The 16,300-nt window shown below is 48.6% G+C and overlaps 1 protein-coding gene and 1 pseudogene across 1 annotated transcript; both read left to right on the top strand.

Annotated features, from left to right (window-relative positions):
• The first annotated feature begins 1,723 nt into the window (after positions 1 to 1,723).
• LOC104850603 (spermatogenesis-associated protein 31A6-like) lies at positions 1,724 to 6,305 on the top strand. Its single transcript, XM_033756826.1, has 6 exons — positions 1,724 to 1,945; positions 2,631 to 2,688; positions 3,261 to 3,309; positions 3,533 to 4,098; positions 4,161 to 4,801; positions 4,849 to 6,305. Exons 1-6 carry the CDS (start codon positions 1,757 to 1,759, stop codon positions 6,208 to 6,210), a joined length of 2,865 nt encoding a protein of 954 aa, XP_033612717.1. The 5' UTR covers positions 1,724 to 1,756; the 3' UTR covers positions 6,211 to 6,305.
• Positions 6,306 to 10,076: 3,771 nt separating this feature from the next.
• On the top strand, positions 10,077 to 12,770 carry LOC104850604 (annotated as a pseudogene).
• The last annotated feature ends 3,530 nt before the right edge of the window (positions 12,771 to 16,300 follow it).

The raw sequence follows: 16,300 nt of genomic DNA, 5'->3' as shown, positions 1-16,300 counted from the left end.
ACATCAAAAAGCATTAAAGCTGGGAAGAATAAAAAGGGAGACTTTCTATATACTACACCATATTTTTATGCCTTCATAATCACAAAGGGAAAATATGAAATACATGCACAGAAAGTGCCGAAAAGAATAAATGCATATCACTGCAGAAAGTCATCAAATCCATTTGCTAGCTGATACCCAATATAGATCAATATAAATTGACATCAAAAAGCATTAAAGCTGGGAAGAATAAAAAGGGAGACTTTCTATATACTACACCATATTTTTATGCCTTCATAATCACAAAGGGAAAATATGAAATACATGCACAGAAAGTGCCGAAAAGAATAAATGCATATCACTGCAGAAAGTCATCAAATCCCTAAAGGGGAGAACTGTGACGTTCACCTCCCCCTTCTCAAACTCTAGCAATCATTCTCCCTACCTTCAGGTTCACTTTTCTTAAACTTCCATATGAGAGACAACAGGTAGTACCTGCCTCTCTGAATCTGCCTGATTTCATGCACATAATAACCCGCCAGCTCCATCCTTGCTGCAGACAACAGGGACTCATTCTGCTTTATGCCCGAATAGTGTACATAGTCCTCACTTTTTCCATTCACCAGTTGATTGGCACCGGGTTGACCTAATGTCTTAGCTATTGTGGATAGCGCTGTGATAACCATGGGCACCCAGGTGTCCCCGTGGTGTGCGGACTGCGTCTCCTTTGGATGCACACCCACAAGTGGGATGGCTGGACCACATGGTAGATGTATTTTTAGGTTTATGAGGAACTTCCATACTGCTCCCCACAATGGCTGTACTACTTCACATTTCCACCAGCACTGTGTGAGCGTTTCCCTTTCTCCACCACCTTGCTAGCATTTCTTAAAAGAAATGATTAGAGCTATTTTAACTAGCGTGAGATAGCATCTCATTGTAGTTCTGTTTGGTCTTTCCTGGTGCTAAGGAGCAACTGATGGAGGTGAAAATACATTGTTGTGTGAAAACTACTCCATGGGTATGGAGAGCACAACCATATTGACCTGTGATTTACCTGAGCTGTTGAACGGTTTACTGGTGGTCTGATCTGTTGAATGGTTCACTGGTGCAAATCTAATGGTTTAACGGTTTCCTTCCGGAATGTGTGGGCGGAGCTCTCTAACAGCCGGGCAGCTGGAGAGTATAAAAGGAGAGGTTCGGTAATAAAGCAAGCAAGCAACATGAGAAGATAAGTGCCTCCCGTCTCTCTGTCCTCGTGCTTTCAGGTTTAGGACGTGCTGGCAGGATCCTGACGTCGCGGCTCGCGACACATGGGTTTTTTAAAAGATGTGGGGGTATGTGTGTCCGTGCGTGCGTATGCATACATTGATCCGTCATGCCACTTTGTACAGTTTAAGAATTATAAATGCTACCCACTTATAAAAATATGGAAACTTTAGCATCAGCCAGGATCTCAATGGAATAAAAGAGCCAGGTAATACCCGAGTTCCAGGAGGAACGAACAGAAAATACATTAGGGTCTGACTCTGAGGGCCTGGGCAGGTGGAGGCAGAAGGAGGGGACCAGAAGGCCCAGGAGGGTGCAGCATCCACTGTCCCTGAGACCGGGGGGAGGGGTGGCCTGTGCCTGAGCCTCTGCTCCTTGCCCCTCCCCCACCCCGGGAGCCCTTTGTGACGGGGAGAACACAGCTCTGTGATGCAGGCCTGGGCCCTGCTCCCTACCCCCAGAGAGAACTCTCAGGGCTCAGTTGCCTGAGAGCAACACTGTGATTCAGATGATGGAGAATCTTCTCATTCCTCTGAAAAGCCTTAGCGCCACATGGCTGAGCCCCAGCACCACTACCTTCGCGGTGGATATGATCCTCACCTTTGTGTGTGGACTGGGGCTCTTCCTTCTCTTACTGCCCTGGCTCGAGGGTGAACCATCCTTACCGCCATCCAGGAGAAACAGAAAAATCAGAAAAGTAAGACACTCTCAGCCCAGGCCCAGCAGACAGTGAATCTCTCTACTTTTACAAGTGTCTACTTTTCCAAGTCAAGCAGACAAGACTGCTGAGAGGGAAAACTCAGAAAAGAACAGAATATCCTTCCTCCGGGACAGGCAGGGCAGGGCAGGGAGAGTGGGCACCAGGACATCTGTCTGATGCGCTCAGATCTCTGTGTGGTTTGTTGACCAGAGTAAAGGAGAACACAGTAAATTCCTGACAGGTGGGGATCTTTGGAGAGGGCCAGGCCCCGAGCACTGGTTCAGTGTCCCAGGCTCGCGGCAGATGCCTCTGGGCCCAGTCTTTGCTCTGTACTGGGCTGAACCAGCAGCTGTGCTGAGGGCCTAAGTTCAGCCCCATCCCAGGCTGCAGCTGCCTCTGGTCTCTAGCAGGCGAGATGCAGCTTTGAAAGATGAAATGAGGTGAACTTTTGAGCAGAGGATCAAAGATCTCTTATAGGGGATGTCATGTTAGAAAGTTGCTGTGTTTCTACAAGAAGGACAAAAATATTGTAATTTTAAAAATGAGTAAAAGGAAAGAAAAAACACAGGCTCCTAATTAATTGTTGAGTAGCACAACATTCATGGATACTGAATGTCTGCAGCCTGTCTGAGAGAGAGGGGAATCCGGGCCTGGGCCTCTGACTACTTCCCTTTTTTCTCAGCGTCCTGGGCTGATGAGCTGGAAGAACAGGAGTAGGAAGAGGACAGGTGCTCTCAGAGGTAAGCTCTGCCTTTCAGTCTTTCAGTTCCGGAAGTGACACGGGCTCATCCCTGAGGACCAATGCCAGGGCTCCGAGGATGGCAGCTGCAGAGAGGGGCTCCTGGAACTGCAATCAGCAGAGTGGATGCTTCTCAGGCTCCCTGCTCAGAACAAAGCTGCGCTGGGACAAAGAAGGGTTTTGTCCAGTAGGGGGCAGTGCAGGCAGCAGAGGAGCAGCAGCCTGGATTTGGAGGTGGGACCTCCAGGTCCAACTGAGGCCCAACTGTTACAACTGGCTGAGGCTGACTCCTTTGTGGGATGACCCCATTGGTCCAGCACACACAGGTGTGAGGACCATGGGTTTGGAAGGGTGTGGAAGCAATTTGTACTGACAAAGCGCTGCCCATCTGTGTACCATGAAACCACTGTCAGCCAGGGCCAGAGGACACTGGACGCTGATGCTTGGGCTCTGGGGCCTGACCTCCTATGGTGTCCTCTAAGGGGACATTCCCTTCAGTAACCTGTAAAATCCCAACCCCCTGTTAACCGCTCATCCTCTATAACCCAGTTTCCCACTTCCCACATTTTGCAGACTGCCAGATTTCTCGGAGGTTCCATAAACTAACTTCCCTTCTGAAAAGGTAAAGAACTTTCCTCTTTCTCCTTCCCACCAAGGCTTGTGATGTCACAAAGCAGCGTTGGTCTAACCTGGGAGGGGGAGATCCTGGGAGTGAGGGATGTTAAGACCCTGGGGAGAGGAGTAGCAATAAAACTATAAAGTTCAGGGTGTGGGGCCGTGGAAGAGCCATGGCCCACCTGAGCTCACCCAGCCCCTGGCTGCAGCTGTGCCTCCTATTTTTCCAGATTGCAGAGGCTGCTCCCTCACCCAGAAAGCTCTCAACAGCCCGGATACCAAAACCGCCCTGCTGATGCGCGCACAAGAGCACCTGTCACTGCCCCGCAGCCATATGGGGAGAACGCAGACCCTGCTGCTCTGTCCCTGGCAGAGGCTGCCCCCTCTGCTCTCACTCAGCACCTTCCACCTCGGGCCTCCTCTCCATCGCCAGGCCCGCCTGAAACCTCTTGTGATTTTGTTTGCTCACCCACATCCCTCACCGCCTCTCAGATCCCAGAGCCCCTGCTTTCCCCGGCCCCGGCCCCATCCTGTCTGGACCCCCGATCCCCACCCCAATCCCAGCGCCTACCTCTAGGTCAGACCCAGACTTGGACCCACCCTCAATCCTCTCCCCTAGTCCTGTTAGCACCTTACGTGGCCTTCAATCGGGGCTGCGAAACCTCCTGCTTTACACCCCATAATAACCCACAGTCACTCATTCCAACTGAAATTCAACACCCAGGGAGGCCCTTGTCCAAGAAACACCTAGAACACAGGTGGGCTGACCCCTCAGCAGTCCGAAGCCCTCAGGAGGGTCACCGTCCCTGAAAAAAGAAAAACTGGCAACACATTTAGAAGTGGTTCATTCAACACCAGCGGGACCTGCCCTGCAGGATCCAGGAGTCTCAGAAGTCACACAGCCTCAGTATGGCTTAGCTCACTCATCTCAGGTGAAGGACAAACCTGGGCCTTCACATTTGTTGGTGTCTACAGGTGAATGCAGCAAGGATGTGCAGAAGGTGAGGTTCCAGCTAATTAGGGACTCAGGCAAGAATCTGGGGCATATTCTAGGCAAGGTCCCGAAAGCTCTCTCCGGGGCCTTAGGAAGCCCCCCAGTGAAGGTTCTGGGGGAGACCTCTGAGGCATCAGAGCGAAACCTGAAGAGGCCCATGGAGAGCGACACAGCCCATGACTCATTTGGAAGTACAGACAGGAAATACCTGGAAGGCGTGCTGGAAGCCCATCTGGGTGTGAAGGTGGGGCAGATCCACGAGGGGCTGATCCCTCTGAAAGTGCACCGATCCTGGCTCACTGCCAGCAGTGCCTTTTCTACATCCAAAACCCACATGGAAACCAGAAGCCCAGTGTCCTCCAGGAGTCAGGAAAGCTGTGTGAGCACCGTCCAGAAGTTTTTCTTCAATCCACGCATTCAGCAGGGCCTGGAGATGCACATTACAAGGTTCAGGGTGAGGTGCAGGTGGGGCGTCCCTCCTCCTCTGGAGGTGTGTCCTGGGCCGGTCTGACAGTTGAGGATGATGCCAAGTTCCTGGGAAAACCACCTTAGAGATGTCCAGGAGAGGAGGCGACAGTCAGGCAGTCTGTCCCTACACTGGGCAGTCTCCTTGTCTCCTCTCTTTCGGGTAAGGAGACCGAGAGGGCCCTGCCAGGGATCCCTCTTGCTCATGGCCAGGGGTCCTCAGAGGCCCCTCTAACTAGACAGGAGAGCAGGGGGCTCTCACAGGAACTCACATACAGCCTCGTGGGCAGAACCAGTGAGAGCAGGACAAGCCAAAGGGTTGGCAGAGGCAGCCCAGAAGTCCCCTTGCTTCCTGGAACATGTGTCGCCCAAGATGCACGAGAGCCAGGCCTTTGGGCAGACACTGTGAGCCAGGTTCAGCACAGAGTGGAGATCAAGTCAGTGAGCCATTCTGAAGTCTGTGTCTCAGGTGTCCACCTTCCAGACTCTTCCACTGACTCACTCTGTGCCTCAGACTGTTTGGGGTCCGTGGTGTCCCCGTGCCCTCACCACAGCATGCCTCTAGGGCACATGCTAGCTTCACAGCGGCCAGGTGCCATAACTGCAGACAGAGGGAACAGCCTGGGTCAGCAGAAGCTCAGTTTCCTGAAACATCAGCACTCACCGAAGAGCCAAAGCAAGACCCTTATCCCTGCTGCCAGGCATGAGGTTGGTAGGAGGCCCAGCTCAGGAAAACATGAGGACAGGTTGGGAGCCGTGGGGACCTCTGAGCCCACCCAGGATGGTGTAAGACACACCACAGAGAGTGAACACCTTCAGCTTCTCCCACAAAATAAACCAGGCCCCTCAGAAGGCTACTTCCAAAGAAGCATGAAGAAATTTCTACAGTGGATTTTACCCAATAAAGCAATCAAAAGGCAGGGAGACACCCAGAAAATGGGCAAGCCTGTACCTGCCACTGTCCAGAGCCAGAGACCGGCCATAAACAGACTTCGTGTGGACCATGACACTGATAAGACTGAGCTGCTCGTGAGAGCTGTTGGGCACATGCTAGAAGCCAAAATGATGCTTCAGCGTGAACTCTGCACCATGACGTTAAATCAGCGTGAAGAAGAAGGTCAAGCCCCAATCTCCCAGGCTTCCCGCTGCTCAGAGCACAGGAGAAAGCCAGGACATGCAGCCAGCCCCAAGTGCCACAGCTGTCCTGCCAGGGAGAGGCACCCCCGTGACCAAGAGTCCCTGAAAACTGGACAGCTCAACAGTGAGCAGCAGGGCTGGAGGCATCTGCACCCCTTCTTCCCCATCAAGTCTGGGTCCCCAGGCAGCCCCTCCCAGTGGGGCCCAACAGTGTCCCGGGCACTAGGCCATCAACATTACTGCCCAAGGCATGGTCTTTGGAGAAGCGTCTTGACGACAGCAGAAACATTTCTCCCCAGTCTTTCTTGGTAGAACAACACATGACCAGTAAAGAATTAGCTACGTAGAAGAAAATGACTTTTCTCATGTATCCTAGATATTACTGTAGCCCAATACATACCTATGTTTCCCCAAGAGGGAAATGGCTTCTGTCTGCTCTGTGCCTGGTGTGGGCTCTGGTGTCTAGAAGGGATGCAGTGTGGTGGAGGTGACGGGAACGCGAGCCGCCTTCACCCTTTGTTCCTTCACTCATCCCCACTTCCATCATGACAGGAACAAAAACTCAAAAACCGAGCTGAGGAAAACCAGTGGTGCCTCCCCCGCATCTGGCTCAGCCCATCTTCGCAGGGCTCCCCTTCCTTAAGGCAGCAGTAGGACCAGGGGCACAGAGACGTCTTAGGACAAGGGAACCTGAGATGTGACTCAAAGTCTGGTGACCTTTACATTTGTATGCAGCCCCAAGGCGGTCCCTAGAGGAGAGGGGGACTCAGAAGGGTCGAGGGCCTGCCCTGGGTTCCCACAAGTCCTGCCTGGCTCCCAGGCTTTGCTCAGCCCAGAGCCCACAGGGGAAGGGGCGGTCACACAGGATTTGTGCCACAAGGAGGCTAGAAGTGGCCTGTCCAAGTGTCTGGGGGCAGGGCCCATCTAGGAGTAGAGCACTCAGCTTCCAGCACACATTTCCCTTCCCTGTGGGTGCTGGTCCTCATGGAAAAACAGAAGGGCTCAGGAGGCAGAGCTAGAAACAGCCATTTCTCCAGAGAGCATTTCCCGTGCTGTGGGGCACACAGGGCAGCCACAGACACAGCTCCCGGGGCCTCCATCCTGTGGCCGAGCGTCCTATACCAGGTGCAGCTTCTCCAGGCAAAGGGAGTGTGTCCTGGCCCATCCATGGGAATGGGCTGCACCTGGGGTGGTGGGGGAAGTAGGCACAGACCCTTCAGGTCTGGCTGGTGGTGCTGCTGGCTGCCCTACAGCCAAGTCCCGCCTTGGGGTCCTGGATGCTTGTGTTGGTCCCCAGAGTGGGCTGAGCCATGACAATGGAGTAAAGACTGGCAGGAGTGGCTGGACCCTAGGACGCAGAGTAGCCCTGGTGCCTCGGGTGCTAAGGAGAAGGTGGCACATGGCTGGGACCCTGGCCTCAGGAGGGGCTATGTCTCACAGTGGCTGGGTTCTCTCCAGACACTAAGGTATGTTCTGGAAGGTGGAAGAGCAGGACACAGACCATGGCTCCTGCCACATAAGTACCACAAGCTGGCTAAGCTGATGGGCCGGGTAGAACGTGGAAGGAGCGTGTTCCTCTGTCCTAATGCTCAGTCTCCATCAGGTACAGCGAGGCCTGCAGTGAAGACATCCAGAGACCGCTCAGAGTGATGATCTGCAGAGATAGCACAGAGATCTCTCACCACATGTGTGTTTTATACACTGAAACCTCCCAGCCTTCATATAGGACCTTCACACACAGCTGACTCCATTTTCACCCCAACAGAGACCCCCACAGAGACCTCTTGGTCCCACACAGAACCCTTCCCCCAGAGACCACCATAGATTTCATAGATTCCCCGGGTCCTCACTCTTTCACACTTAACTCTTTCTAGGCTTTTAAAATACAGTATATTTGTGAAGAAACAAAGAACACATACTGAAGGCAATCAGCATCTCAATGTATCATAAAAGCAAACTACAAAATCCACAGCAAATAACATCCCTAAGGCTGAGATTGCTGGAGCACCTCTGAAAAATCAGGACCAAGCCAGGGGGTGCACGATCAATAATCAAACACTGCAGAGCTGGTATTCCCAGTTAAGGTGGAATGATAAACAAACGCCAGGATTTGGATGGTAGTTACCTCCTTACCCAAGCTATGTTCATGACCTCAGCAGGTAACAGCAGGTACAACGAAACAGGACCCTGTGCCTCTCACTCCACCTGTTATGGCAACAGCAGCCCTCGGGGGACGGCATGCGTTCCAAAGGGCTTACGGAGCACAGGTAAATCTTACTGCTGCTGTATTGGGGATCTTCCAAGCCAACTTAGATTGTTTAGTCGAGGAGGTCACACCATCTGGGTCATTAGAAGGCTGAACTTCCTGTCGGAGGACACAGATCTATCTTTCCCTCTCTTCCCTGCCGAGTACAAATACAAACCTTTGAAATGACATGAGCAACACCCCAAGAACAACTGCAATGCAGTGAGATTCAACACGGTAGCCCCACATCCTAGCCCCTACTCAAAGGAAGATGACAGCACGACTCGGGGGGTCCCCAACGTGACAACATTAAGCGGCCAGGCAGGAACATTCCTCCCAGAACTGATCCTGATCCCTCTGACAGCACAGATCCACCCGTGCCCAGCAGGACCTCAGTGCACTGCGGTACAAGTACATCTCTGGGGACTACCAGCACCCCCAAGCTGCCTAAAGGTGCCGCTGGCTCCCATCTAAAGATGCGCAGGGAGCCGGGCGGGTCCTGCAGACTGAACCTGGCACAACCCCGGGGCCGATCCAGGACGAGATCTACTCATGTATGTGACAACTGACTCTTCCCTGCATGCTGGTCTCCCAGGAAGACTGCCCAGGGCAGTGGCCACAGCGCCCAGACCCTGTGCTCACAAACTGACAACGGAGCTACACAGGGTCCCAGGAAAGTTCTCTGCTGCAGGGCAAACCTTTAGAGTGGGCCTTGGGGATATCACTTGGTGTTCCTCACCACCTTGTTTGGGATTCAGAACTGGTTCTCCTCTGGGTAACAGCAAACCCCATCCATAGGAGCTAAGGGCCCAAAACCCAATGCACGGGTTGACGGAAAAAAATGACGCAGAGAGTGGGCGCGGGAGTATTCAAATAGAGCACCCGGGAGACTTGTTCTGATTGGATAACGTGGAACTTAGAACTCCAACTCTGATTGGATATTACTTTTAGTGGTAAAGCCGATCAGAAAACAGAAGTTTGAAGCTGGTGTGATGGCCTGAACTTGTGATTGCAGCAGTCTGGGAAGCCGAGGCAGGATAACATGTTGGAGCCCAGCCTGACAATTTAGCAACTTAGGTGGATGCTGCCTCAAAATAACAAATTCCAAAAGGGATACTGTTCAGTGTGAAGGCTCTTGGTTCAGTCCCCAACACTGCAACAAATATCGAAATAAGAAAAAAACCCCACTACAATATACCACACTATACAGGGTGTTGATACAGAACCTCATTGTAGGATAATGAGAGAGAGTATTTGGGGACTGCTTTCTTTCGACCATATCAGTGCGCCTAAAGCTGTTCTTAAAATGTCTATTAAGTTTTTAAAAATCTATGTTCGTGTCCAATATGTCTCAAAGTAGTTAAAAAGTCAGATGTGTGCACATGTTAAGTTTCAAGGAAGTTTTCCTTATGGAAATGAGGTTGAAACAATAATCATTTTCTTATTTGGTTTGCATGTGTACTTACTTGTGTGATTTTAAAACAGCCAGCTTCTTCCCCTTTCCTCAGTTATGTAGATTTTGATGGTCACATATGTTACTGTTTTAGAGCGCTAGTATTTATTCATAACCTTACTCATATGAAATATTTATATGTACTTTCACTTCTCTGGGAAGCTTCAGGTTTAAAGAAACATTTCTGGGGGGATAATGCAGTCTCCCCTCTTCCCCATCCCTTTCAATTCTCCACTGGCCTGTGTATTTGTGTGTGTGTGTGTGTGTGGACTCAGAATAGTAGAAAATAGTAAAATGAGCATCACAAGAATGTCTTACACGGATTTAACGATTCAGTTTTGTTTTCTTTAGACAAGGTCTCACTGCATTCCAGGCTGGCCTTGAACTCACTGTGTAGCCAAGACTGGCCTCTAACTCTTCCTGTCTCAGATGCTTGAGTGCTGGGATTACCATTGTGGTCAACCACTTCCACCATGGAGAATGCAGAATTTCCTGTGGGTGGGACCTGTGCAGCACAGCCTGGGTTCAGAGCACAGTGACCAGGCTCTGTGTTCCAGACACTGCAGGACAGGTGAGCTCGGGCTTCAGGTGCCCCAGCAGGCCCTCCACTCAGCAACCCACCACCTGCAGCCAGATGCGACCCTGGGTGCCAGACTGTGGCACCTCGTGAAGTGCGTAAGTCACCTGGCTGATGTACTGGGGGGTGGGAAAGCAGGTTATTTTCAGAAATCTCCATGTAAGCCTTAGCTGCTATCCTCATTATTAGACACCTGTCCCCATTGCTTGATATTTCATGGTGTGGTCAGGATGACTGTGTTTGCTATAAACATGCCATTTAAATATAAGAAAAGCAAAAAAGGTTCAGTCTTCATTGCAGTGGATTCCTTGAGACACAAACAAGTAGATGAGAGTGGGAGACTGAAAATAAAAGTAGGTTTTACTTCCTGTCTCTTGCTCTTGCTAGTATCCTACCAGCCTTAAGCCCAGAGATGCCACTACCTTCCTAGAACTTTCAGAGCAGTCATGCAGAGTGTCCAGTCACCCATTTGCCATGTACAATGGTGAAGAGAATGTGCACAAAGTATCACCCTATGGTAAGTGGTAAGCTTTACACATGGGGTTTGTGGGGTCTCTGCAGAGCTCCTGGGTCAGATGAGGCTCCTGAATCCCTTCTGCTCTGTTCAGGCTGTCTGTCGTCAAATGCACAGATTGACATTCTTGGGCAGTGTTGTCCAGTAGAAAGGTAATGCTGCAATTGTAATTCAGAAATTTTCAATAACTACAATTTAAAAGGATAAAAGCAGTAGAGGTCAGGCAAAGCTAATACCCTGACCTAAGCAGTGGCCGGTGACATTGGCCAACCTGCAGGTGGCGGTAGTTGAACGTGCAGACCAATGGCCTCAGTGCTGGATAGCACACTTGGCAGTGAATGCCTGGAGTCAGATTTAGGGTGTTAGATGAAGGTGTCACATAAAGTGAATTTGTTTCTCAAGCCCAAGTCCCAGCCCCTCTGGAACAAAGTGGCTCTTATAGAAAGGAACTCAAGTGCAGGGTGAGTTGGCTGGGCCATGGAAGTGTGCACGGCAACCCATGAGGGGACCCGCGATCAAAACACCCCGTGCTGTACCACGTGATAGCTGGCCTGGTCCCTGACCTCAGCCAGGGCCATACCTCGGTGTCCGCACTGTCCCCACGGTCAGGCAGTGTTGACAGACTGGACAGAGCTTCCATAGCAGACGTAGATGGCCCTCCAGCAGGGACCCAGACACTACCCTTTAAGAGAAAGGGGAAACTGTCCATGGTCGGTGAAGCCTTCACGCCTTGGAAATGGAGGAAAAAGAAGATCAGAGACAAATTTAGAGAAACCTCAGCAGTGTTAGAGAAGAAGACATCCACCAGACAAAGTGAGAGGAGCTGACAGAAGGGGCACGATTGAGGAATTGTTAACTTTGAAAATTCAAAGGGTGCATCAGAGAGGGATTTACCTGAAAGGGGAGTATAGGAGAATCTGAAGAAGGTAATGGCTCTGAATCTGAGAAAACACCACCTTGGGAGGAAAAGATGGAGGATACGAAGGAGAACACTGAAAACTACTCTGCAACACCAGCAGCTCCTGCTCTACTTCCTCCAGCTCCTGTTAAGCCTAAACCCAAACCTACCATGACCACTGGTGCATCCAAGCTCAGGGAGCACCTTCAGAGACTGAAGTGGAGAGTTTCCCACCTCAGCAGACTGTCCCCAGGACCAAGGAGCAAAGCATGGGCAAAACCAAGCCCAGTGTCCATCCTCCGGCTGTGACTGCTCCACCTTTCCCCCCAGCTCCTCCCTTGCTCCTTGAGGATCAGTACATTATCATCCTGGACACTTCTGTGGTCCTGGTCAGCAATGGAGCTGACCTGCTAGCCTCTGCCTTAGACATGATTTAGTTCCTTTGGACCAAAGAGCCAACCAGCAGAGCCACTCTCCACTCAGGCTCTGGTTTAAGTGTCAGCAGAGAAAATGTGAAATGTTTTACAACCAAAGATGAGCTGGAGAAGGCAGTCCCTCAGCTGCCAACCCTGAGGTTGATGGGAGAATCTTCAGAGTCTCTCAGTGCCCCAGAGGACAAAGGAACCATAGAGTACCACGCCAATGACTGACTCAGATGGGCCCATCTTGTACACTGATGATGAGGATGAGGATGGTGTTGGAGAAAGTGCTTTACTCTTGCTATCAAACCTGCCAACAGACCATCTAAGAAAGAGATAGAGGACAAAAATGTCTTGCAGCAAACATCTGAAGAAGAAAGGCAGGAAATCCAACAACAAATTGGAACCAAGCTGGTCAGGAGACTCAGCTAAAGGCCCACAATTGAAGAATTGGAGCAAAGAAATACCCTAAAACAAAAGAAGTAAAAGGAGGGGGAGGCCAAAGAAAAGGGAATTTAAACGTAGACTCAGTCGAAAGTTCAGCCTGAGACCCACAGTAGCCGAGCTACAAACACAAAGGATCCTGTGGTTTAACAAATATGTAGAAGTCAATGATTCTGACTATGACCACCGGGCAGACAAACCCTGGGCCAGGTTGACCCCCGCAGACAAGGCAGCAATGAGGAAAGAACTAAAAGGATTTAAAAGCACAGAAATGGAAGTTTGTGAAGGGAGTTGGCAATTTACAAGGTTTCATTGCCCATAAAGGAGTGTAGGACTATTTGCAAGCACAGATTGTTCATCTTTAGAAGAAAGAAGCCCTGCTTCCCGAAAAGCTGATATAAGCCTGAGACTTAAATGTGTGTGATTCTGTTTCACTTGTGGTGAAGGAAGTGTGTGACTCAGCCTTTTTCAAAAGTATTCCTCACTTCTGCAGCCCAGAGGGGGCCCGTGAGAGAAGGGAAGGATGCAGTAACCTTGTTGCCCAGAATGTGTATTGATGGAAAGGGACACTGTGGTTTTAGCAGCTATTCTTCAACAGTAGTTTTAATCAAAGAAGATGAGCAGAAGACAATCACTGGCTTCCTACTACCAGAAATGCAAAAGATTTCGTGTCTGTGAGTTAAAGAAGAATTATTGGGCACAGGAAAGAGGTGCGAGTTGAAAATAAAAAAGAAAGAGATCTATTTCATTATGCTAATGAAGACAGGAGAAAGTTGAAGCATAAATATATTTCTGAAATAGGCATTTGGTAGCTGAGAACTTATTCAGGGGTTTGGGAATTTTAAATAATGTGGGTTCCTTAAAGACTGAATTTTATACAAATATTCTTACTTATCATTAAACTGGTGCAGTAAAGTACCATTATTTTATGTTGTGCCAGTGAATCCAGTTGCCAGAAACAAATCTGAATGTTTTCATGCCTCTTTTTCTTAAATGCAAGCGACTTCTGACTCTTACCAAGCATGCTTGTCCAAATTTTGTCGTATGCTTTTATACCCTTTTCCTAGAATGTCAATTTTCCACAAAGATGACAGTATTGGGTATAAAGTCAGATGCAGTGTACCCTGTAAAACTGTCATAAGCTTTAAGAACATATCTTTTTTTTCCCTTTCTCTATCTTGATTATCTTCAAAGTCAAGCAACCATACTTGATCAAAGAAGATAGTATCGACAATCATGACCCCCTTTTAAGAATGCAAAGTTAAAACTTAAGTAGTGAGTGTGCAAGGGTGTGCTGATGCCCATTAGTTCCGAAGGGAGTGTAAAGGACCAGTTTAGTGCTTCATTAAAAAAAAAGTTGAAGTGTCGCTTGAGCAGCATTTATACTAAAAAAAAAGTTGAGTTGCTGCTGTTAAAATAATAACACACATGCATCAGAAGGCTCAAAAGAACACAAAACATTTCTACTAAATTGTGTATGGGAGAAAGCTCATTTTTAAATATTAAGAGCCTGCAGATTGCATCTATAAATACAGTACTTACTTTTAATGCCAGAGGTCAGTGAGATGCAAATCAGTTTCCCTATGAGCCTACAAGTAGTATTGGTTGCTTTGAGAAACGCTCTGCTACTGTAGTGCCCTTTCCCATGTACTGAATCCCTGCTCCCCCATATCTATGTGTAAACACCACCTCACATTTAATTGTTCTTCTCAGTTGTTCTGTGCCTCTTTTATTGAAAATATATAACAAAAAGGCAAGACCTAAAAAAAAAAAAAAATAGTGGCTTTTATAAAGCAGAAAATGGTGTCCCAGGGACTACTGCTGCTTAGAAGACCAGCCCTTCTGACAGACCCATCCCAGAGCTTTAGAGCAGGGCAGAGGATTCTAAGAAGGAGTGGGTCTTAACTTCCTGTACAGCACATGTCAGAATGGTAAATTCACCATGGCCAGGAGCCATCACATGCAGAACGGCATCCTCTGTACTTGAAAGAGATGGATGCCCATTAGGCTAAACAGTAAAGTCACCTTAGTGAGGGCTGGTGAGGGCGTGGTGTCTGGGGAAAACAACCAGCTGGCAAAATTCTGAACAGCATCGCGTTTCCCTTCTTCTCCCCTCACTCTTTACAGATTGTGGGCCACTCTCCCACCATATCCAGTACCACATGTGGCATTTAAAGCTAACTCCCTCTCGAATGAACCTAGAGAATAGCAAAATAACAGTAGAGGAAGAGTTTTCTATATCGGAAACTGAAAGATACTGCACCTGCGATAAAAGACTTTTACAGATCTTCACCTAGGGCAGAACCAGGAACTAAGCACAGTGATGATCACTAACACAGGTTACCACCTTACCACCAAAGCATCTTATAAAAATATTTTTTTAAGAATTGACAACCAATTTGGAACAAAAAATTAATTATATATATATATTTCTTGCATCAAACATTCCATCTTGATTTCTGCTGTCTGTGGAAATTCTAATTCAGGGTGTAAAGACAGTAAGAACCCAATAAGCCAGCCTGAGTAGATTTTGTGATGAGGTAGTTTTAATGAAGATAGAGTTTTTGTCTCTTGTGTAGCTGAACTTCTTAAATCAATCTTCTGATTTAAAAAAAATATTTTTTTCTCAGTCAGGAGGGAACTTAATTATTAATACATCGACAGAAAGCACTTTTGCCTTACTTGGTGAAAATTCAAGCCCACATATTGATATCAGAGTACTGGAGAAAGATCAATCCTCCCACTGCCTAGAAGTGGGGACAGAAAGGGCTAAAGAAAAAGGACAATAGAGACTTGTGTGATTTCAAAGTACATGGGGGTCAGGAGGTCAGTGCCTAGAGGGGGCAAAGACCAAGACACTCCAAGCTGGCCATTATTGGGTACACACAGTATTTGGGGGGAGCATCGGGTAGGTGACTTAGGGGGTGGCAGTAGTCCTATGCTGATGAAGATCTTGTGCTGATGAGGATCTTAGGTCATGAGGATCTTTTGTAGATGAGGGCAGTAAGGAGAGCATACTTACAATAGTAGGTGGGCCAAGATAACAGGCTAATAAAAAAACTCGTCCTTCCCTTAAGGTGAAAGCTTTCTTTTTTTTATCAGTACTTGGTTCTGGAAGAACCACAGTGTCTTCAGCTGATGTACTCTTGCCCTTGAGTTTTCAGTATCATGGAACCATTGAGGCCTCAACTTGTGACTGGAGGCAAAACGCAGTTATGTTTTCACATGGCACAGCCTGCTCAGGGGAAAGATGACATTGGCCCTTAAACAGCTATAGTCACACTTTAATTACGAAATGATTTCCCCCAAAATTTATACAGAATGGCTCCTGACACCAGAGGTGTACAGATGCTGGTGCTGTTACCTCTCTGTGTTTCTTCCTGTCTCTTCTCAAGGCCCACAGGGATATTTCTCCTCAGGGAGCCTTTTCTTCAACTCATGATGAGATTTTTAGGCAGGTGAATAAAGGAACGACCAGGTCTCTCACGGCCCCGTTCTCTTTCTGCCTCCCCAGCTGGACCTTCACAGGCCCTTACTCTTCAGCAGATGTGTGAACAGAACATATCTCGGGTGAGTTCATGTTTTAATAAGCAGGTTGTTTACAATGGATTTTATAAGGGTTTATCTGTCTCCACATTCATGTAGAAAAATAGAAGTGGATGAGACACCTTCGTAAAAGATATAGAAATTGGGTCTAGGGATGTAGCTCAATGTCACCGTGCCTGCCTGGGAAGTGCAAGGTCCTGAGTTCAATTTCCAGTACAAAAAAAGAGAAGAAGAAGAAGAAGAAGAAGAAGAAGAAGAAGAAGAAGAAGAAGAAGAAGAAGAAGAAGAAGAAGAAGAAGAAGAAGA

This window comes from Fukomys damarensis, unplaced genomic scaffold, assembly GCF_012274545.1.
Source record: "Fukomys damarensis isolate Sample0158 unplaced genomic scaffold, DMR_v1.0_HiC HiC_scaffold_27, whole genome shotgun sequence".
Classification (NCBI taxonomy): domain Eukaryota; kingdom Metazoa; phylum Chordata; class Mammalia; order Rodentia; family Bathyergidae; genus Fukomys; species Fukomys damarensis.
Note: the sequence above shows the minus strand (reverse complement) of the source record. Positions and strands in the feature narration are given on the sequence as shown.

Excerpts from the sequence above, each read along its gene's own strand:
- LOC104850603 (XM_033756826.1), top strand. The coding sequence starts at position 1,757 with ATGATGGAGAATCTTCTCATTCCTCTGAAAAGCCTTAGCGCCACATGG. Across the intron at positions 3,310-3,532 it reads CTAACTTCCCTTCTGAAAAG|ATTGCAGAGGCTGCTCCCTC; the intron begins GTAAAGAACTTT and ends CTATTTTTCCAG. Across the intron at positions 4,802-4,848 it reads TGGAGGTGTGTCCTGGGCCG|AGATGTCCAGGAGAGGAGGC; the intron begins GTCTGACAGTTG and ends AAACCACCTTAG.